This window comes from Melitaea cinxia, chromosome 27 (genome assembly GCF_905220565.1).
Source record: "Melitaea cinxia chromosome 27, ilMelCinx1.1, whole genome shotgun sequence".
NCBI lineage: Eukaryota > Metazoa > Arthropoda > Insecta > Lepidoptera > Nymphalidae > Melitaea > Melitaea cinxia.
This window is the reverse complement of record NC_059420.1, coordinates 9,213,367-9,237,868: the sequence shown is the minus strand read 5'-3', so window position 1 is coordinate 9,237,868 and position 24,502 is coordinate 9,213,367. Positions and strand designations below refer to the sequence as shown.

General features: G+C 35.6%; 1 protein-coding gene across 1 annotated transcript; it reads right to left on the bottom strand.

Annotated features, from left to right (window-relative positions):
- Positions 1 to 3,812: 3,812 nt before the first annotated feature.
- Positions 3,813 to 16,599, bottom strand: LOC123666850 (phenoloxidase-activating factor 2-like). Its single transcript, XM_045600873.1, has 9 exons — positions 16,509 to 16,599; positions 9,718 to 9,820; positions 9,242 to 9,350; positions 8,878 to 8,965; positions 7,830 to 7,933; positions 6,317 to 6,543; positions 5,508 to 5,692; positions 4,418 to 4,582; positions 3,813 to 3,995 (listed from the first exon to the last, which is right to left on the bottom strand). Exons 2-9 carry the CDS (start codon positions 9,818 to 9,820, stop codon positions 3,837 to 3,839), a joined length of 1,140 nt encoding a protein of 379 aa, XP_045456829.1. The 5' UTR covers positions 16,509 to 16,599; the 3' UTR covers positions 3,813 to 3,836.
- Between the last annotated feature and the right edge of the window lie 7,903 nt (positions 16,600 to 24,502).

Sequence of the window (24,502 nt, the reverse complement as noted above, 5' to 3'; positions counted from 1 at the left end):
ATCAATTGTCTTACAGTCGTTAGTATTTTCAACTATATACTCTGCGTCATCATCATCATCATTAATACATATATATAAAAGTCACGGATCGCTGTCTAGACATAGAAGATATATGAGAAAAAATATTATTGGACCTTTATCAACGCAAATAGTACATAAAAACAATAATTGTTAGAATTTTTGTTTGTTTTTCTGTTTGTCTGTGCGCTTGTGCACGCTAATCTCAGAGACGGCTTATCCGATTTAGATTTGGCTTTCACTAACATATTGTTGTAAGCTTCACTTAACATTTAGTGTATGTTTCATGTCAATCGGTTCATAAATAAAAAAAGTACCTTAGCTTTACCCTAGTGGGCCTATGCCCAGCTGTAGGATATTAGCGTAGTCAGTAGACTTCCACTAAGAACGGATAATGCAATAGAGTTTGATTTAAGAAGTCAAAGGGCACGGTTTTTTTTTTAAATTTTCTCCTATACATACTTTGTTCTGATAATAATAAAATCAAAATCAAAAATTACCTCATTCAAACAAACTTCAAAAGCATCATCATTTAAGGCATTAAAATTATATTTGTCTTAATTTAGTTATTAAAAAGTAAAGCTACCACCGATTCGGAACGAAGATTTTGCAGGGAAGTGGGAGCAAGAAAGTCTGCAGTTACTCTAACAAACATAAAAATTATTATCCAATTTGGTTAAGTATGTACTTTTAGGGCGATTCATTTTTAATTAGATAAATATTCATTTTTCCACAGGTACCCTAGAGCAGCTGAGAAAAGTGAGAAAAAGTACAAATTCAGCTGAAAACAATGAAGGTAACGAAAAACAGATGCAAATAATTGAAAAATGTTTTTCTGAAAACATTTCAGAGACAGAAGCAAAACCTCCAAAGAAGAATGAAATAAATTACGAAAATGTTATAACCCCGGAACATTACAAACTTACCAAATGCGAGAAATGTAGCTTTATTATTTCAAAGATATTTAATGATGAAAATGGAAGTAAGAAGGAGCTCAGTGTTATAGAATCTAAATTACAAGCTACCACATCAAAACTAGAAGAAGAAAAATTAGCTCAAAAGGTTGAAATAGTTGATGAAACTCCTCACGTAGAAGTCTATACGCCGAAAGTTGAAGGTTTTAATATAACACCAAAAGTATTGGGTCAGGGGTCGTGTACTCTTGAAACGTCGAAGAGAAACTATCAAAAAGCAGGTGATAACGAACAGCAGATAAGCTTAGATGAATTAGCCAAACGTTGTATGGGTGCGCCAGTTGGTGAAATTGATAAAGTTATAACTCAAGAGCTGAAGAATATGTCTCAAAATAATTTATATCCTAAATTAGACATGGATTTAGTGCGAAACCAATGTATAGATAATGATAAACAGAATGCTAATATGGCACTTGGGTTATTTTATGATATGAATCCTAGACTTGAGAAGATTTTACCGTTACATTTAGATTCAACACCATTACTTGCTCTCGACAGTTCTTCGATAGTCACAAATGATTACAAGGATTTGTCTCTCATCAGAGACTATCCAACAATAGTGTTAACAGCCGATGTCGATGAACAACCGTCAGATACACCAGCTCCACTGTCTCCATATGAAAAACCAGCAATTCCATTTTACGAATACATTAATAAAGAAAATATAAAACCCGAAGAGGGTTCTAAAATGGAATCAGCTGCAGTTTCAGAGACTGTGGATGAAACTGAAATTATTATAAATGAAGAGACGCTCCAGAAAGACGTAATACCGCCACAGCCATTAATAGAAGGAGAAGCTTTACACCCGAAACCTAATATTAATCAATTCACTGAATCGAAAACGATACAAACAAACTTTATTAAAGACAGTATCTTAAGAATTTTTAACACTCAACGCGTTTTCTCATCTAATCCCGATCAACCGATGGACTGGCATATGACGGAACAGCAATATCCAGCCCCGCAACAACAGGAAGAGACGCCAAATTCTTCGATTTCAAGCGCTTATTTACCTGGAGGTAATCGTCGAACTTTAGACTTACCAGTAAATACCGCTATATCAGCTAATCAAAATCCCGAAGAATATTATTCAATGAGCTTTCCAGAAGAATATATAACAGAAAATCAAACTACCCCAGTGCAACAGATATTTGCGGAATGTCCCGTGACACAAAATATGTTTTACTCGGCGTTACCACAAGTTGAATTAGAGGAGATTACAAAAAGAACTGAAAGAAATTTAGATAATGCGTTGAGCCAGAAGGATCCTCTATCTCACATAATTATAGAACCGGATGCTAAACAAAAAGCTTTTATAAGCAATAAAGTAGCCACTGAAGCAAATTTAACTGAATCAGCCGAAAAAAGAGTTACAAATTCGTGTTCAGAAACCATTCCTCTCTCATTGCTCTTGAAAAAAATAAGAGAGCAGAATCGATTGGAATACTGTAGGAATTTAATTGCAAAAGCCCAAATTGAGATCGAAGGAACTAAGAAATTCTCTTGTCCACCTCCTCTTGACAAGAGCAAGCCCAAAACTTCTGTTAAGCCTTGCCAACCAAAGCCGAAGCCGAAATGCAAACCGTGTCCTGAGCCGTGCCCAGCAGAGTGCCCTACGAAAAAAGATCCATGTGCCAAATTTCTCCCTTTTTTCTTGAGCGCTAAATACAGATATGGCATGAGTTATGAAGATTTGACACCCAGAGAATTACATAACTATAGCAAAGGTACAATAAAACTAAACCCTGTTCAATTATTAACAGGAGACATTGTTAAGCGTGTCAAAGAAATGGGTGAAAAATTAAAATTGATTGATGCTAAGACCAATATGCCCTTAAATAATGTAGAAATGTACGCAAGAGGTTTTGAACCTTGGATCCCTATACCATCCTGGCCGACACCAAAGAAGGAAGAAACTAAGCCCTTTGTTTGTCCTAAAGAAGGATGCAAGCTTCCAGCTGCTCGAACTAATAGGCCGTGCAAGGAAAAACAATGCGATGGCATGTCGAAGAAATCAGTTGCAAGTGAATTATTTTCATCTCCGATAACGAATAATATTTATAATTGGTAACTAACAAAATCTGAAATAATTCAAACGACTTTGTCTTTGTTAATTATATAATTATTATCCAATAAACTATGATTCTACATATTTAAATAAACGTTATCTTCACGAGTTTCACTCTCCGAATCCTTGTAAATTTTTAAATCTGTTAGAATGTATTTAAGACCTTTCTTTATTCTATACTAACTGCGCTACGCGGCTTCACCAGCGTAATTTTTGATCTCGCTTGTATGTTGAGATAAAAAGTAGCTTATATGTTATTCCAGATCTCCATCTACATACCAAGTTTCATTATAATAATCCCAGTAGTTTTTGCGTGAAAGATTAACAAACATGCATACATACATTCATTCCCATAAACTCGCATTTATAATAGAAGTAGGATGCCCATAAATTTGGTGGCACAAACTCGGCAGATATATTAAGAACTAGCTGACCCGGCGAACTTCGTATCGCCTAACACAAACTTTATCGTATGGTATTAAAGTTCAAATTGACTTTTAAGTATTATCACAAATCTTTTGTATGCGAGTATAGAAAAGTGTTGTTTTTAGACTTTTTCAGGAAATTTAAATTTTTTTTTTTAGAATTTTTCTCTCCGTAAGAACCATCCTCGTACTTCAAGGAATATTTTAAAAAAAGAATTAGCGAAATCGGTCCAACCGCTCTCGAGTTTTGCGCTTAGCAACACATTCAGCGACTCATTTTTATATTATAGATTACATTAAATATACAGGTCAAATAAAACTATAATAAACCTTGTAAAAAAATATTATTATTCAATAAGTATAAACAGATGTATCATATCCTCTTTCTCTCATCATTTCGTCTACCCACTGCCTGAAGACGGCAACATTCGTGTAGATTCCAGGGTATGTATTGCCGCATTCAATACCCCACGCTACAATTCCGCTTTGCATATAGCGATTTGAATCAAACTGGAAAAGTAAGTAAGAAGTAGTTTTAGATCTAAAAAAAAACAGGAGGTTCTCACTTGGACTATATCTTTTATGTGTGGTACCACATAACTCATAGGGAGAATTAGGGATAGGGTCGGCAACGCGTTTGCGATACTTCTTGTGTTGCAGACGTCTATAAGCTACGGCAATCGCTTACCAACAGGTGAGCCGTACGCTTGTTTGCCGATCTATATATATAACTTTTTACTGAGTCTGAGATTTTGATGATTCTTCCGTTGTCAATTTCTTTATTGTTTAAACCTACCTAAACGCTGTTTTTTTTATTTGTACGTCTTATGGTTGGTAGATAATGCTTTAGATTTGCCTTTTGCGCAACATATTATGTGTATATTGTGTAATAAATTTTAAATAAATAAAAATATTTATATTATGTAACTTACGTTAATCGGGCAAACGAGGGGTGACCCGCCATCCCCTTGACACGTGTCTTTACCCGTCTCGCCTCCCGCGCACATGAATGTCGGACTTAGACTGAAGTATCTACCCAAACGTGTCTTACGAAGGGAAGATTGACAGTCGGCATTACTTACTACTGGTAGCTGAACCTGATGAAGAGCCATAATGTTGTAGGAATATATATAATCAATGTAAATAAAAATAAATCTCAAAATAAAAAACTACTGTATTCAAGTACTTCAAGCTATTCTGCAGAGAAGAATTAACAAAAAAACTGAGGTAGGGCACAGCAGGAATTTCCTGCTCAAAATATGGAGCAGCCCGACTGGGGTAGTACCTCGACCTTACAGAAGACCACAGTTAAATAATACTGTTTTCAAGCAGCATGGTGTTCTTGTTGGTGAGTAAAGTGACCAGAGCTCCTGGGGGGATAAGGGATACGGTCGGCAAAGCGCTAGTGATGCTTCTGGTGATGCAGGCGTCTATAAGCTTCGGTAATCGCTTACCATCAGGTGAGCCGTACGCTTGTTTGCCGACCTAGTTATATATTTACAAAAAACTCCGCAGTTACTCTTTAAAAAAACTCGAGATACTTTTTGAGGAATTAACTCCAGTTGCGTGTCAAAGACTTTTATATATTATGTATATTATAAAATAATTAGAATCATATGATTATATCACGATAAAATACAACTAGAAGAACCAAATTATAAAAATAAATAACATAATTTTCTTATAAAGCAAAGGTTATATAAAGATAAGCACAGTATAAAATATCCTGCTCAAAATTTGGAGCTACTTGTCGAGGAAGTAATCTACTGGGAGTACCTCAAACTCACAGATGACCACAGCTAAATAATACTGTTCTCAAGTAGTGCAGTGTTCTTGTGGTGAGTGAGGTAGCCAAAGCTCCTGGGAAAGGTTGCGGACGACGGGAGTGGGGTCAGCAACGCGCTTGTGATAGTTCTGGTGTTTTTGGTGTCTATAAGCTAAAATAACCGCTCTTCATCAAGGAGGCATACGTCTGTTTGCCACCCTGGTCAAATAAAAAAAAATTAAGTATAGATGCCTCACCTTCTTCATAATAGTTTGATACTGTCCTAACTTTCCAAACATGTTCTTCCCCCACCCTGTTGACATGCACTTCGCGCCCTCACTAACCCCGTAGCCCTGTGGGGGTAGGCACACAACCCCTACATTGGGGGCATATTCCACTGGCTTCGATAGAAATAACAGTGCTATATCATTGAACAAGTTTGCTGAAATTATTAATATTTTTAAATTAAAAACTCATTGTAATTAGTTGAAATATCTTGTATATATGTTTATTCCTGGGAAAGGAAATTTTCTTTGCCTTTAATTAGAATTCGCAGTTTAATATTTTGCACAACAATAAACATCAACTTTTGCGACTCTTGAACTAAGGTTTGCTGTTTTTAGCCCTTGTCCGTGGAGAAAATCCATCATGGACGCCACAGAGTTATGTCAGACTCCTACTGACTAAAAAACCATCACGTGTGAGCAGTCGTCCGGCTGGGTGGGCCGAGATGAGGTCGCGCTAGCATACGTCACTTCGCCCCGGCGGTAGGCCCGGACGAAACCTCCGGGCTCCAGCACGACTACTGTTTTGAGCTCTAATCGGGCTTTTAGTACAATTTTGTTAAATATTGTGATGAAATACATTAATAAAAGGAGTCAAATTAAGGACAACTTCCCTAAGGTTTTCTTGGCTAAAACTACTACCCTGATAGGGTATTATTTAGCTGTGATTATCTGTCCGGTTGAGACACTTTCCCAGTCGGGCTCTTCTAAATTTTCAGTAAGATATATCCTTCTTTGCCCTACCCCAATAAAAGCTTACTACGATTACGACTAAAGCTTACCACGATTGAACTGTGGATGAATCACAACGACATCGACCACCCTGTCTTGGTGGGGAAAAGGCTCCTGTCTCGACTGAATGTCCCACTCTCCGGCGCGGATGAACAAGTCCTGATGTGTAGATACTACATGTGCAGCCGTCAGCACCACGCTGGGATGGATGAGAGATCCTCCGTTTGCGTATTTAATGGTTTCCTTGTCTTCACCGTTTACTACTTTTTTTTCTTTCCTATGAAACGAATTACAGAGTCTATAAATTTTAAAACTATAGATAATTGTGGCTCAAATAAAATTGTGGATCAAATATGTGTTTTCAACAGTATCTTGGCTTTACCAACTTCTGGAGAGGCTAGAAATGTTTATAAACAATAAATAATTTATAATAAATTAATCCTAATATATTTAGAGAGACGTCGTTGATAAGAGAGACAATGGAGGTGACGTGGTCACTGTGTGACAAAACCTCCTATTTTTTTAAAGAATAAAAGAAAATATGTGTATTTTAATCGAATTTGAAAAAGAGGAGGTTCTCAGTCCATCATATAATCTGTATGTCGTTTTTTTTTTTGTATTTTGCCTTTCAAATTTTTAGTGAGTGTACCGATTTTAATTATTCTTTTTTTAAAATCGAAAGCGGGTACTTATTGTGTGGCCCTATTTAAATTTAATCGGGATTAGACGAGTCATTTTTGAGTTAACCGTAATAACGCGTATTAACTGATTCTTTTTACTACCTACGTTGTATTACTTGTCGATGTAGATATTGAAGTCGGATTTATTCGTATGCGAGCAAGCATACTTATTTTTCCTTAAATAAGTACACTTTACGTACATCAATGATGATCTAATTCCTAATAAAGGTCAAGTGAATTGGCAGTGGGAGATTGTTCGTCACTAGGCAGCCTCTGACAAAAAAGGGCAATAATAATCTCAAGCAAAAGAATAAAGAAAACTAATATAATATTTTTTCTTAATAATAAAATTGATAATTGTTTTTCAAAAGTGTTCTTTTCAGAAAATAAAAAGGTCGAGGCTGTTTACGCAGTGTGCAGTATCCTAATTTCTGTTCCAGTGGTTAGTGATTCGAATCCCACCTCGAATCTGTGCGTAGTATACCTACATACATATTTATGTTATACGAATATTATGTAAAATTTTTATGTAATTTTATCAAAAAAAAATTGTAGATATATTAGTCAGCTGTAAAAAAAGGATAAGTACATTTATAAATCTGATTAGTAAAAAAAAGGATAATAATAAAAAAAGGATAAGTAGATTTATAAATCTAATTATCCTTTTTTTTATTATATAGCTTATATAGATTCTTATGGAAAAAATCTCAAAAAGAATGGAAAAATGCAGACTACATTCTCATACCGAGTTATGACAGGTTATGAGATCTGTATCCTGGCTCATAGCATCTCATGACTCGTTATGAGAATTTGGTCTGCAATTGTCCACGTTTTTATGAAGTTTATGGAATTTTTCCATAGGGACAGACTGATATCTAAGTACCTGAATATTGCGACAGTCCAGGGAAACTCTCCAAATTGTGTCACATTGTCATTCAGAGATTCATTTAACACACCGATTTGTTTTCGCCATCCGCAGCCTTTTTTCTGAAATAATATGGTTCAAATTAATGTGGTTCAGGTTGTAATATATACATTTATAGCGACCTTTGGCCGTCCATATTTTTTACGTGATAAGTAATCACCAACATATCATATACTAGAACCTTCTCCGATACACGCTGCATCTTATGGTATAATTATTATTCCGATCGGTTCAGTAGCTTTCGCTGTATAAGTTATACTAGCCGGATTTTCTATTTCTATACCATATAACCGAACAAAACAACCGGCTCTCCATTTTTAGTATATAGATGGAAGAAGATAGATGAGATGTGCAACTTATATGTATATATATATGTATTTATAACATGATTGTGGTTGCTGGCAAACGAAAAACAAGTAATACAAGTAATACAACTAAGTAGACGAAAAAAATTAACAAATGCACTAGTCGTCACTACGGTTTTCGAGGGTTCCCTCGACTTCTCTGGGATCCCATCATCAGATCCTGTTTTCCTTATCATGGTACCACAGTTAGGATATCTCCTTTCCAACAAAAAAAGAATTATCAAAATCGGTTCATAAACGACGAAGTTATCCCCAAACATACATAAAAAAATAATATATATATATATATATATATATATATATATATAGAATTGAAGTGTATGTTTGTAACATTAAAATAACCGCTTTTTACTAAATTCATATTATGTATACACCCTACATATCGCAAAATAACATTTTTTATAATTTTTGTGTGTGTCTGTCCGTTTGTTTCGGCTATAATCTCTGAAATGGCTGGAGCGATGTTGACGGGTTTTTCACTGGCAGATAGCTGAGGTAATAAGGAGTAACTTAGGCTACTTTTATTTTAGTTTTTTATTTTATTTTATAACTCTGCGGACTAAGCAATAATTATTTTGTTAAATTCCACGCGAACGAAGTCGCGGACACAGCTAGTATATAACAAATTTTAATACGGTTACCTCTTCTTGAACGGGATTTGTATCCTTCTTTGTGTTGGGATCAAAGACCAAACAGCACACGTGTAAGTAGTTTGAACATGAGCGTATCCTGAAAACAAGAAAATGTAAGACGTAGTCTAGTGACATATCCACACCTCACACTCGACGTTCCCCACTATTAATTACTCCTGTATCGGGGTACCAAGAATACACACAATACACAAGCACATAGGCTCAGACCACGGCAATCATCTTTATGGCCAATACAAATGTATGCCGTGTACAGGGTAACGTAAGTCAGACATTATGACAGTTGCGCTAATACGTCGTCGAATGTTTGTAGGTATATAAGTATTATCTTTGGTTTATTATTATTATTACTTACCGCATAACAGAAAGACTATCACTGTCAGTGGCTACAGCTTTATATTGCTTACATTCACTGTTCATCACACATTTCCCAATTTTTCCATCTTTCGTTGTACAGGATTCACCTGTAAATAAAATAAGGACGAGATTGGTATACAACGTCTGGTTGACAACAACTCAAACAAATATTTAATCTTATAAACGGCTGAACCGATATTTATGAAATTTTGTGTGCGTATCGGGTAGGTTTGAGAATCGGCAAACATCTATTTTTTATACCCCTAAGTTATAAGAGAGGGAGATTTGGGGGGTTAATATATATGTTATATAGCAAAACAATGTTGCGGGGTCAGCTAGTATATAAATAAAATTTATATTAAACTCAGACTCGGGGTGGGAATCGAACCCACAGCCAGAGCAGAAAGCGGGGTCGCTACAAACTACGCCAACGGGCTAGTCAATAAATATAGTCAATAAAGCAACTTTGCTCACCAAAAATATCTTTTAAAGCAGCGTGAATATCAACCGGTGTGTTCTCAGGTTCAGCTTTGACCACCATCACCGCCAATGTAATTATCACAACGTAGATGTACATCTGAAATAAAAATATACCATGATATAAATAAATAAATAAATGTTACATTCGCACACCGTCATTTTTTCATAAGGTAAGCAACTTAATGACAATGTTATAGGTAACAGTCGACTGATATAGTTTTTTATCGATATATACAACATATAAGTACACATTGGCCTTATTCCGTCTATTGCGGACGATTAAAACAGTGTCAGACACTGTTTCGACTAGGACACTCTTCAGGAAAACGGGAGTTGCCTAAGGTCTGCACCACCCTCTCGACCTCACTGGCTAGGCCCACAGGAACGACGAGTCGATACGTGTGGAGCCAGTTCGGCTGCAGGAGTCTTTCGCATTTTAGAGCTATGCCACGCTTGACGGAGACCCCATTCCGGGTTTCAAATAAAGTTTTCCTTCTCCAGGACCCTGATGATATTGAGCCAGGTTTATCCCTCAGTCGCCTTTTTACGACCCCCACGGGAAGAAAGGGGGTGGTGCTATTCTACTCAACCGACACCACACGACATATTAGTACATAGTTATAAGTAATCAATCATTTCAGCCTATTGCAGTCCACTGTTGGATAGGCCTCCACAAGTTCGCGCCAAAAATGCGTGAATTCATGTGTGTTGCCCATAGTCACCACGCTGGGCAGGCGGGTTGTTGACCGATAAATAATCAATATGAAACAATAACTCTACTATAAAACTTAACAGATAATCCGAAACATTTTCATATCCGTGTCTTCTGATATTAATAAACATACATTCTTACAAACTTATGGTTAAAAAAGAATTCTTTAACTTAAGGTCAACCACAACAAGGATGACAAACACGGGGAAACAAGACTGGAATATCTAGTTTATAATAATTACCATATCTATAAATCTATACAAATAAATAAAATTGGAGTGTCTGTCTGTAATATTAAAATAACAGCTTTTTACTAAATTCAAATGTATACACGGTACATATCTATACATCTATACATATTATAATAAAATGGTAGGAAAGTCAAAAACTGTACATTGAATATTTTTTTAAAAGAATACTTGGGGTGTGATCTACAATCGATACCGAAGCCAAAAATATAGTTTTTAGAATTTTTGTCTGTTTGTCCGTATGTATGTCCGGGATAAACTCAAAAAGTGCCGCATGGATTTACTTCAAATTTGGCACGAATATTATTAAGAAGTCGAGTCGACATATAGGCTACATATTATCACGACGACATATAGTCGACATATAGGCTACATTTTAACCTCTACATGGATGACCTGATCGTCGCGCTCAGCAGGCAACATGTCGGTTGTCATGTTGATGGAGTATGCGTAAATAATATAAGTTATGCGGACGACATGGTACTGCTGAGTGCGTCAATCAGTGGAATGAGACAGCTGGTACAGACATGTGAGGATTACGCGTGTTATCATGGCTTAAAATATATTAAAACGTTTTAAAAAGCCAATGCATGGTCTTTGAGGCTATCGGAACAAAATGCCCCCCGAATAGCCCATCCGTGCTTCTCTCTGGTGTACCCTTAAAAATGGTGGAGCAATTTAAGTATCTAGGGCATATAGTTACTACTTGTCTCAAGGATGATGCAGACATTGAGAGGGAGCGGAGGGCACTGTCAGTTAGAGCGAACATGTTAGCTCGAAGGTTTGCTCGATGCTCAGCCCAAGTAAAGATAACACTTTTTTAGAGCATATTGTACCTCGTTTTATACGTGTAGCTTATGGGCTGACTACACAAAGAAAAGATACAGTGACCTCCGTGTCCTCTACAATAATGCATTCAGGATACTGTTGGGGCTGCCCCGATGCTGCAGCGCCTCAGGCAAGTTTGCAGACGCAAGAACCGACTGCTTCCACACCACCATACGTAAGCGATGCGCATCTTTTGTGCGTAGAGTAAGGGGAAGCCAAAACAGTGTGCTGAAGATGATCGCGGAGCGTTTTGACTGCTTCTACCTCCGGCATTGCTGCGATAGACACCTTGCGGTATAAATGCCGGAGCGAAAGCTTTAAATATTAATTATTATTATTATTCATATTTCACATTGTGTGATTGTAATTAGTTTCATTTTATTATTGTAATTGTATTTTTCAAATTGTCGTGACATTTATTAAAAAAATTTTTTAAGTTGTATTTGATTATAAGAATTGAAGACAGTCAAATTGTTTTATGGGTCAAATTGTTGCCTGAAATAAAGAATTATTATTATTATTATTATTATCACGCTATCACCTACAGGGAACGAGCAGTGAACCTTTATTTCTACAACGCATTCTATAACAACATGTAATCTAACGACGCATATTTGAATGTTGTTGTTATTATGTTAATAACCATATCATAAGCTAGCTTTACACTATAAATAAAGACATTCTGTAGTATATTTAGTATCAGCATTGCACCCGTGCGAAGCCGGGGCGGGTCGATAGTACCAAAATAATGTTCTGTTTGACTGGACTTTCACTGGAAGATATCTAGCTATCTAGCTGATGTAATAAGGAGTAAGTAGGCTACTTATATCTTAATTTTTTTTATAACTGCGAACTGAACAATAACTATTTTGTTAAATTCCACGCGGACGAAGTCGCGGGCACAGCTAGTTATTATAATATAACTAGCTGACCCCACAAATGTTGTTTTGCCATATATGTTATTAACCCCCTTAATCCTCACCCCCCCCCCCCCCCCCTTATAACTTAGGGGTATGAAAACTGGATGTTGGCCGATTTTGAGACCTACCCGATATGCACACAAAAAATTGGTCCATCCGTTTCGGAGGAGTATTGTAACTAATATTGTGACACGAGAATTTTATATATAAGATGAAGCTGAAAAGTACGTTTGTTTGTTTGAACGAGCTTTGATTGTCTCAGGACCGAGGAAGGCTCTCGGAGAGGACTTGTCACTGCCGAGTGCACCCCCAAGTGCTGAAGCCGACCCAGGTCTTGGAATGCCTACCCGGGTATCCTGAATACCACCCGTAAATGGGTTCCCCTGCGATACCAAAAAAAAAGGACCGAGGAAGGCTTCTAGGCTATATTAATGAATTTTAATACCTTTTTCTGAAGCTAATGCGGTTAAAACTGCGGGACACAGCTAGTGATATTATAATATGATATAGCTAAGGAGTCTGTTTGATTGTTTGTTCTGTATATTCTCAGGAGCGATTTATGACAAACAACTAAATATATATTTGCTTAGAACAAATTTTTTAAAGAATGTTTATAGCCTAAAAAACTAAGACTGCTTTTTATACCGCTAACGTGGTAAGCAATCGTACGGTGACCGATGGTAAGCGGTTACCGTAGCCTACGGGAGTCCATTAGGACTTTGCCCTGCTTCGACACATCACACACTCAGGAGCTCTGGTCACCTTCAGGAGCACTCACCATAGGAACAAAACACTAATTGAGAACAATATTATTTGAACGTGAACTTTAAAGTTATTTCAGATTTTGAAATGAATCTATATATATAATATGAATGAATTTGGCGCCCCTTTGTGAGTAGAGCCCGAGGCATGATGCCCCCCCCCCCGCCCTGAACCCCCTTCCCCTCGCTACGTCACTCATTGCCTGCTGCGTTCCACCTTAATAGGTAATATACAAGAGTAGTACAAAAATAGCTCTGATAAGTATCGAAACAACGCAGACGAAACCGGAAAATAATTATAGTCATTAAAATTGCAATATGTATGTGTCAAATAAAATAAATTATTCATGAGGTTGTAATAATAACATATTTACAAAAACATATTTATAAGTCATACTATAACTATGGTGCTGTGTGGCTACGGCACTAAAGAATTTAGCCACCCCCTCTCTTCCCGTGGGTGTCGTAAGAGGCAACTAAGGGATAACAAGGTTCCACAACCATCTTGGAACTTAAGAAGCCGACCGATGGCGGGATAACCATCCAACTGCTGGCTTTGAAATACACAGGCCGAAGACGGGCAGCAGCGTCTTTGGTGCAACAAAGCCAGTACTGCGGTCACCAACCCGCCTGCCCAGCGTGGTGACTATGGGCAAAATACATGAGTTCACGTTATTTTTGGCGTAAACTTGTGGAGGCCTATGTCCAGCAGTGGACTGTATAGGCTGTAATAATAATAATACTATAACGTAATAACTATATATGTTTGTTTGTTTGTCTATTTGATTAAGCGCGCTAATCTCAGGCAGTGCTGGTTCGAATTGAAAAATTATTTTTATGTAGTATCGAGGACGGCTATAGGCTATAAAACACCACGCTACGACCAATATCTGAGCATTCATAAGAAATGTTTGAAAACGGGATAAAATATTCTTTTTTGAGAGCTTCCGTTGTATACGCTGCGTATACGGTTAAACCTACCTAAAACTTTGCATGACGGAATGAACCACTATTTTTTTTCTTAAAAAATCCGCGGTAGCATATGTCTATCTCTTAAGGTTAACTCATTATAACCTTTTTATGGCAATCAATTTTGTTTTAAAATAATACACTATTTGTGAAGTTGACTTTATAGACACGATATATATAAATCCTTATATCCAAAAAAATAATATTTATCACAAGTATTAATTTTTGAACAAAATTGTCTAGGACATCATTAGATTCCAATGAATACCTTAGAAGATATTTTAGTTTTAAATTAACTCTGCAACGAATCAATGATCACAAAAAATTAAAAAGTTATTTTATTGTATTACAATTAGCAGTTTGCCGCGTCTTTACTCGCATAAAAAGTAGTGTATAATTTATTTATAAGATAGAGACTGACTGTAGACACTTATGACTGTACACAGTCCACTACTGGACGTAGGCCTCCACAAGTTCACGCCATAAATGGCGTGAAATCATGTGTTTTGCCCATAGTCACCACGCTGGGCAGGCGGGTTGGTGACCGCAGGGCTGGCTTTGTCGCATCGCGTTAAAAAGCTAAGCGTTATCTTAATTATAGGTGTTACATTCATTCTAATTATTTAAGCACGTATATGTAAAGATTATTATAGCTAACAATAATTATTAAAATACATTAAAAAGCAATTCCAAAGAGGTTCTACTTAAAGTCCCGATTAATTGACCATACAGTTGAAATGATAAACATCATATAATATAACAGTTCATGACCTCTTTGTGCCACATTTATGGTTCATCTTTCGTGCGTTATAACTGCCAGACTGATCGCAAAGCTCATTCTCAATCACGCTACATTGAATAATCGTGCGAAAAACATTCTTCCCTCAGGTTTCTCGAACCATTTTTAAGTAATTTCAGTAATACAAACTAATATCTTATTTTACCATACAGAATTTCCGTAAACACTGGGATACTTATTTATGTTATATGCAATCAAAATCCTAAAAATAACATTTCATGCTTCAAAAACATCGAAACGTGTAAAGAGGTGTGAAAATTATATCAAGATTAAAAATAATTACATTCGATTAAGTATTTATTTATTTTTAATACCTTACCGGGTCTAAAAATAAGTGGTAAAATAATACACATTTATGCAATAATAATAAATATTAGTTTTAAGAAAGAATTTATGACAATTACAAACTTTCAACCCCTATTTGACACCTTTAGAGATATAATTTTTCAAAATCTTTTCTTATTGGACGCCTTCTACAGTAAATTTGTAGTATTGTCCGCACGAAAAATAAAATACCTTCATAAAAAATTGTTCGTGTCCTTAGACCACCTTAATCCAGTCCTGTCACGAAATCCGTTGAAGAACTTTCAAAGAAACTGTCTCGAGCTCTTAGACTACATTAATCCGGTCCAGTCACAAAAAACGTTCATTATACGGACATCTACCAATTATAAACTACCTCTGTTTCCAATTTCAAGTTTGTAGGACAACAAATTAATAAATTTATAAAATATTTTCGAGAACCTTTAGACCTTTTTAATACGGCCCTGTCGAAAAATTAGTTCTTTGTGGTCTAATTTCATTTTTATGCGTCCAACAGCTTTTGAGATTCCGTGGTGGGTCAATGGCCTAACAATTTTATAAATACATATATAGATTACTAGCGACCTCTGTCAGTCCATATTTTTTATATAATACATAATCACCAACATATCATATAATTAAACCTTCGCCGAAACACGCTTCATCTTATGGTATAAGTATTATTGCGATCGGTTCAGTAGTTTTTGCAGTATAACCGAAAAAAAACCGACTCTCTATTAATTAGTACAGATTTAAGATTAGCCAATAATTTAAGTTTAGCGTTAAAGTTAAAACTTGAATTATTATAGTTACAATAATTCAAGTTTTTGTAGATATTATTGAACTGAATCTACATTCCGAGTCAGAATTATCCTATATATTTAATTACCTACTATATTAACTTAGGTATTTGATTGACTATTTCTTCGACTACCAACGTTGTATAACTAGTCGATGTAAACAAAAGTCATTTTTGAAGTTAAATTTCTTTATGCACGCTTGTGCTTCACGCTTCGGCTGTGATCGGGCGAGGCGAACGGAAGTTGAGAGGGATATATAAGTTAGATAGTAGTATCTAACTTATATCTCTCTACTATACTAAAGTCTTATCGTCTATGTATACGAGTATGTCTTAATACCGCCTAATTTAAAAATCACTAGTAACTTTAAAGCCCAACACGCATACAAAGCCAGGAAAAACACTACTTAATTACAAATTGACTTAATTAACATTCACTTAAGCACCTTATATTTTCCTTATACTACAAAAAAAAAACACATAAGACACGGCACAACACACATCCGCTCATCTAGAGCGGTTATAGCACACTGAAGTATTATTATTATGAGTATTATTAAGCTTTATCATGTTAGATATTATTAATTCATACCACATTTGATGACGCGTTAGCGCAGCGGTCACTGGCTTATGGCTGTTGCGCTGGTGCTTTCCAGATTCAATCCCCGCACATGAGATACATTTGTATTGGACATATAGTTGTTTACCGTTGTCTGGGCGTTTGTGCTTGTGTGTTGTATGTTTCCGGACCCCCTACACAAGTCACCAACCCGCCTTCCCAGTGTGGTGACTATGGGCAACACACATGAGGCCTATGTCCAGAAGTGGACTGTATGGGCTGTAATGTAATGATGATGATACAACGATTTATTTTTGTGTTACCCACTGACCAAAAACCCGCGGGAGCCTACAGCCACTTTAATTGGAGGGTCCCGGATCTGCAGGCAACAGGATCCCTCCAGCGATAGGCTCCTCCATGGGGACTGTCCGGCTCACCTCTGAACAATCCCGACGACGACCCATTCCACATTAGGGAATTCTAAACAATTTTTAATATCATATCAAAAATCGATCGTTCCACTACTCACTATAGACGGCGCCGCGGTCGCTCACCATATCGAAAATTTCGATCTAGCGAGTACATCGTTCCATAGCTTAATTGGCTAAAGCACCTACACGGGCAGTCGGAGATGCAGGTTCGATCCCCATTGGAACGGTCGATTTTTGATATGATATTAAAAAAAATCTTTAAATTTAAGTGACATAAATATATTAAAAAAATCTTCACACAGAACTGAAACTAATAATAGAAATATGTTAGTATTAAGATTGATGATATCCAAATTTAAATTTTATGAAATTATCAAAATTTAGTCCAATATTCAAGAATCCAGATTATGCCAAAAAATTGACTAGCCCGATGATGATGTGCAGTAACTCTGCTTTTTGCTCCGTGGGTATGTATTTATTTATACTAGTGGTCACCTAGTAGTCGAAATTCGATCATAATTAATTTAAATTATAAGTTTGGATTCCACCATGGTCCAGTGTACTCGCGACGCCTCCAACAGAGAGAAATGGAAGCACATCGCCAGGAGAGCTACCCTCGGAAATGTTATCGACCCACCAAACACTCCACTATGTACCTTAGCGCAACCACGACCACTCTGATAAGAGTATACGACTAGAAGAAGAATAAGTTTGGATATTATTAAGGTTCTGTTGTCACAAACACTTACTACTTCTATAATAATAAACAAAAAGTATATATATACGTGTGCGTCAAATGTAATGATTTTTTTTATTGATTTATTTTTATCCATAATTAAAAATATATAAATATAAGTGTGCGAAATGTCAAGTTCCTCCTTCCGCGCAACTTTCGTAAAAAGGGGTACAAAGTTTTTGCTTTATGTATTAACATATAGATTTATACAGGTGTACACATTAATAAGTATATTTATCGAAAAAAAAAAAAAAATAGCTATATCAGTCGGCATCTATAACAGATGTATTAGATTGCTTGGTTAGGTTATATACTAAGGAAAGCTATTAAAGGCTAAGGTGTAGTAAATACCATGATCTTGTATTTTAAAATGATCTTTCCTTGTCTGTGTATCGTAATTAATTTTTTATTTAATAAATTTGCATACAGGTAAACATAACTCGGCACAGACATATGCATATTGTCTTTGTGTGATGTCTATGAATATGTTACGTATTGCATACGTAACGCGGGAAATCAATCTGTCTACTCGCACGTACTCGATCTTACAAATGTGACAGAGAAAGACAATATCTATCTTTACGAAGTATGTATTTTAAATATTCAAAAATGGAAGAGGTTCTCTATTAAACTTTTTTTTGAGGATTCTTTTTTAAGCTAAAGCAGGCGTTTGTTGTGTAGTCCCATTTCAATTTTATTGAGATCAGACAAGTACTTTCTGAGCTATCTTTAATAATATGTATTTAGGTAATTAAAAATATTTTCGACTGCCTACGTTGTTTTACTTATCAATGTAAATTGAAGTCAGTCTTATCTTCGTTTGTAATCAAACACTATTATTTTTAAATCCTTCATTATTTGATTGTTATTTTTTTATTTTATTTTTTAATATGTTATAAATGTAAATACGTTTTCGTTTTTATACAGATTATATTACAAAAAATTGCATCAGTGTGTGTACTACGAGTGTGTACTTTCGTTTACTGACCTTTTACGAAGTGGTATTTCCAATCATCTTGTTAATAATTATTTTGGGATTTCCAATGTCGTCTTCTAAATTTTTAAAAATCTATTTACTTTAATAGGTCACGATAAATTAGATATATATAAAACGAGTGTGCTTTAGACCACACGACTGAAGTAAAACTTAACGTAACTCTCTCTCTTTCTATTTTCACAAACTCAAATCTCCCTCTAACCTTCCGGTCATCTCACACGATTACATTTTTCGTCATGCATTCACCAGCTTACTGCCCAAGTCAATATTACATTTCATTTAATACGTACTATATTCATATGGGAATGTTTATTTATTTATATATATGTATGTATATATGTACTATGTTGTATATGTATCTATTATAGTGTTAGTTAATCTCTAATTGAAATCGTCCTAGATGACACTATTCGTTGATTCTCTTTGTACACTTCACTACCGCACTATGCTGTGTCCTATATGCCCAAAAGTTGTCTGTAAGAGTTGTCTGTCTGTATGCTATGCTAGCGATAAGACCGCCTTTGTACACTGTTCCTTATTTGTAATATTTTATTGTTTTAATTTTTGTCGAATACAATAAAGAGTTTACGTAAAATAAATAAATAAAAGTTCGTGTCACGATGTTTGTCCGGGCTACTCTCCGACAAGACTGGAGCGATTTTGATGAGATTTTGCACGTATATGTAATTTTAACCAATATAAAGTATATGCTATATTTTCGATTAATTATTATTAAAAAATGATGGCGGCACGAAGCTTCCCACGTCATCTAGTAATATGTATTTATGTTTTATATTTAAAACTTTATGTTGTTACGAGTAATAGTTAACATTTTGTAAACTTTGATAGGTGATTGTTAGCCTCATAAAGTGTATGTAACTGTGACCTATCCTGTAGAGCAAGCGAGTTAAAAAGGCAGTGGACATGTTATCCTGGAGCTCTGTCCACCCTACTCAGCACAGAAATTCAACACTATTTATCAGAACATTTTTGAATATCATATCAAAAATTGACCGCTCCAGCGGGATTCGAACCCGCGTCTCCGACTGACCGTGTCGGCGCTCTAGCCAATTAAGCTATGGAACGATGTTACTACGATGAACTATTTATCAGTTATTGTCTGTGATCTTCAGCAAGGTGTGATAGTTTTATTTGATCGCTAGCTTTGCAATTGTTTCGTCAGTTTTTTTCCAATGGGTTAGTTTTATCTTGCGTCTTCCTACTGAGTAAAATATCTATTTTGTAATATAAATAAAGTAGGAATGGATTTACCGTTCTATGGAAGATAATTTTTTATACATATGACCCATCTAACCACTAAGAACTGACGTTAATATTACCAAGAGACGCGGGTCTTCTGGCGCTATTTTCCTGTTTTGAATAATACGAATATTACAGTGTGTATAAATGTACGCGCATAACTTCCGAATGACTTCACCAAATTAAATAACACTTTTTAAAAGTCTTTTATTGTCATGACAAGATCGTATATATTATTACGCTAAGGTTAAGATGTTTGCCTCCCTTTTTAGAAAAAAACTCAAAATTACTATACAGAGACCACATAAATTATATATTGACGCTTTTGTTATATGACGGCTTTAATTTTGAAACAACATCTATTAAAATAAAAAAGGTTCTCCTGAGCTTAATCTAGGACCATGGCTAGAAAACTGCGCATTGAACTACGTAGATACAAATTCCAACATCTTGTACTTTTAAAGAATTTGTATACAATTCATATTTTGACTTGATAAAACTTCGACCGCTTAGTTCGGAACACAGTTTTCTTTTTCTCGTTTTTATTTCATTAAAATAACTTTACCGTACACTAACATTACGTCAGTAAAAACGTTTATTGAAAACTTAAATGTATTAGTTCATAAATTTCCTGTTTTGTGGTAAACACTAAAACAAAACATTTTCTTACAATTTTATTATTATTTTTTCATTCATTCTATTCATATAATATACTAGACTATAATACTATACTTTCATACTAGACTATAATACTATACTATAATACTACGACCTCTATCTGTCCATATTTTTTTCACAATAAGTAATCACCAACATATCATATACTAAAACCTTCTCCGAAACACGCTGCATCTTATGGTATAAGTATTATTCCGAACAAAAAACTGGCTCTCCATTTATTAGTATAAAAGACTAGCATCCCGCCCTGGCTTCGCACGGATTAAACAAAAATTTGAAAAAATATTATTTTCCCTCTTTTTTAACCGACTTCCAAAAAAGGAGGAGGTTCTCAATTCGACTGTATTTTACATCAGAACTTTTGACCGGGTGGACTGATTTCGACAATTTTTTTTAAATCGAAAGGTGGTGTGTGTCAATTGGTCCCATTTAAATTTATTTGAGATCTAACTACTACTTTTAGAGTTATATCTAATAATGCGTTTTTACTTGACGCTTTTTTTTGTCGACCTACCTTGTATTATACCGCTGGTGCTATTATACTGGATGTACCGATTTTGATAATTCTTTTTTGTTGGAAAGGGAATATCCCTAGTTTGGTACCATGATAAGGAAACCAGGATCTGATGATGGGATCCCAGAGAAATCGAGGGAAACTCTCGAAAATCCGCAATAACTTTTAACTGGGTGTACCGATTTTGATGATTTTTAATTTAATCGAAAGCTGATGTTTATCATGTGGTCACATATAAATTTTATCGAAATCTGATAACTGCTTTTTGAATAATCTTTGATAACGCGTAGTTACTTGACTATGTTTTCGTCGATCTACGTTGAATTACTCTTCGATGTAATTGAATGTTAGGGGGTTTTATAACACATTTGGCAAAACAAATTTATGTACTTAGGAAAAACATCTAGGAACAGTAAAGGAAGAAAGGAAGGAAGCTACAAGATGGTCATTTGTTTTTGTTTGTGTACATTATTTATTTGTTCAGGTCAAGGTTTGTATAAAAGAAAATCTAAAAAAAAAATCAAACGTCGTATATTTAAAATATTTGAATATTATAATGAATGCGCACAAAATAGCATAATATTCATTTTTTCAATAAAATCTTTTTACAAGAAGTGCCACATAAAAACTCAAAGCTAAAAAAGAAAAATGTCATAAATATCAAAATGTTAAGGCGTTCAGCTCATCTCTCAAAGTACGTGACCTCTGAGAAATTCAAAAAGGCATGCCTTATGGGTATAGTGAGTGATCCGCAGTACTTGCTGACCTCAATGCCTCTGACTGCGGACAGTATGATGTCCACAGGTAAAGCTTAACAATAGGTAGCAACAGTAAGAGATAACAAAAACAACGAGAAAAGATTGATGTGTTAAACAAATTGAGGTACTCGTATGGCAAAGCAGGAAATGTATTGTTCAAAATCTTGAGCAGCCCGACTGGGGAAGTACCTCGACCTTAGATCACAGCTAAATCATACTGCTTTCAAGCATTGTTGTATTTCTGTGATGAGTAAGGTAGAGAGCTCCTAGGGAGGGTCTGGAATTGCAAACACCTATAGGCTACGGCAACCACTCATCGTCAGACGAAAAGTGACATAGGCGAAATCATGTACCATAAGAACTGTCAATAGCCATTCCCGAATCATCTGATCTGAATAAATGAAATGAAATGAACATGATATAGTTGTCACGACGGGTACTGAGCGCTGACCTCAATTTAACTGCAACACGTTATGGATGTTTTTTGACGATGCGTTGACGCAGCAGTCACAGCTCTGCCTGTTGCGCTGGCGGTCGCGGGTTTGATTCCTGCTCACGGCAGAAATTTGTATTGGACATATAGATGTTTATCATAGTCTGAGCGTTTGTGCTTGTGTATTGTGTGTTTCCGGACCCCCGATACTTATTTATTTAATGACGACTAAAAACTTTAAAATATCATTTAATTTACATTCATTTTTGTGCTGAATAAAACTATTGGTATGTTTGCGAACCCTGCAAAATGCGCAAAACGATGCCCACTCCGAACCAAGCGCTCAATAGATATGCGATGCCTAAAATTTCCTATAATTGTGTTTTTTTTGGCGATTGTTAAAATTACGAGAGTAAATTTTTACGATGTTCGCGCACACCGTTACGAAAAAAAACCTATACCTTGAAGTTAGCTAGTTAACGAAGAAGAAGTTAGCAACGTGAAGTTGCCTAGCCAATGTATAACTTATAAGTACACAAACACTTTTTTTTCTTCAGAGTACTCACGAGCCCCGTTTCCGGAAGTGTGGCGTGATCGTCACAGCGCGAGCATACAGCTCACTTCAACTCCTGAAGCGAGAAGTCTCACCTGTCTTTAACTTTTTAATTATTTTTTTATCTCACTTTTCTTTTTTGATTTTACTCATAGTATGTTGGTGAATACATACCGTTATTTTTAATTAAATACGTACTTTATGTTTTTGAATTTTAATTTTAAAATATTGGTTTTAATGAAATACTTTGGTTTGATAAATACAATTATGTACGTATTCTCTTCGTAGAATTATTCTTCAAACTTATCAAAGTCATTAATATTATATTTAGGAATATTTTTAATACATAATAGTCAGTCAGTTCAGTCTGTTGCAGTAGTGGCCTGAACATGCCCCCCCCTCCCAATTTCGCGCCAGACATCCCGGTTTTCTGCTATCCTCATCCAGCCCACCCCAACAATCTTACGTAGATCGTCGATCCAGCGGGCCTGAGGACGTCCCACACTGCGTTTGCCATGTCGAGGTCTCCACTCCAAGACAAATCTATTCCAACAGCTAACGGTCTAACAGATTACTATAATCTGTTTGAACATTCTCTATAACCCAGAGTCCTGAATCGTATTTTTTTTAAAACCACTTGAGCGACAAATAAGCGTTTCGCATGATGTTAAGCGGTTACTCTTTTTGGACACCTTTTTCAAGATGATTGATTTTTCAATATGGCGGAAAAAAATTTTTTTTCTTCATACGATTTATCAAGGGGCGTGAATAAGCCGTTTAATTGAATAGATTATTTATAGTTCTGTTTTTATTGCAGTTATAAAATAATTGTATTTGTTTCCGAACTTAAAAAAAATTTAAATCAACAAGTATAAAATAAAATATACTTTATTTTATATATATAGTACCTGGGTGACCAAGCCTAGCTCGGTATTTTTAGTAAATCGTGTTTTTTGGAATTCATATTTAAATTCGAATTACATATTTATAAAATATGAATAATATTTTTTTTAAAATAACGAGTGCAATTAAAAAAAAGGAAAAAAATAATTGATCAGAGACATTGGGATTTGAACCATGATCTCCTCGGTTGATCCCGACCGGCTGATTTCCCACCGAGCCATTACAACTTTAATGACAGTTGCGAAATTTACCTTCGTATTCTAACGATATTGTAGCTATTTTTTCACTCCCTAAAAACAGGGATAAAACGTCATTTTCTAAAAATGAATCCTAGTTAGATGGATTTATCTCCCCCGAAACCTCCTATATACTAAATTTTATGGAAATCGTTGGAGCCGTTTCCGAGATTCAGATTATATATATATATACAAGAATTGCTCGTTTAATAGTATAAGATATTTTTTATACAACTAGGTCGACAAACTAGCGTACGGCTCAGCGATTACCGTAGCTTATAGACGTCTGCAACACCAGAAGCATCGCAAGCGCGTTGCTGACTCTATCCCATATGGGGATAGGGGATAGGTGTCTGGTAGGCTCTGGTGTTGCAAACGTCTA

Coding starts and splice junctions, on each gene's coding strand:
- LOC123666850 (XM_045600873.1), bottom strand. CDS start 9,820: ATGTACATCTACGTTGTGATAATTACATTGGCGGTGATGGTGGTCAAA. Junction 8,966..9,241: donor GATAGTCTTTCTGTTATGCG/GTAAGTAATAAT, acceptor TCTTGTTTTCAG/GATACGCTCATGTTCAAACT. Junction 4,583..5,507: donor ATCAAACTATTATGAAGAAG/GTGAGGCATCTA, acceptor GCTCTTCATCAG/GTTCAGCTACCAGTAGTAAG.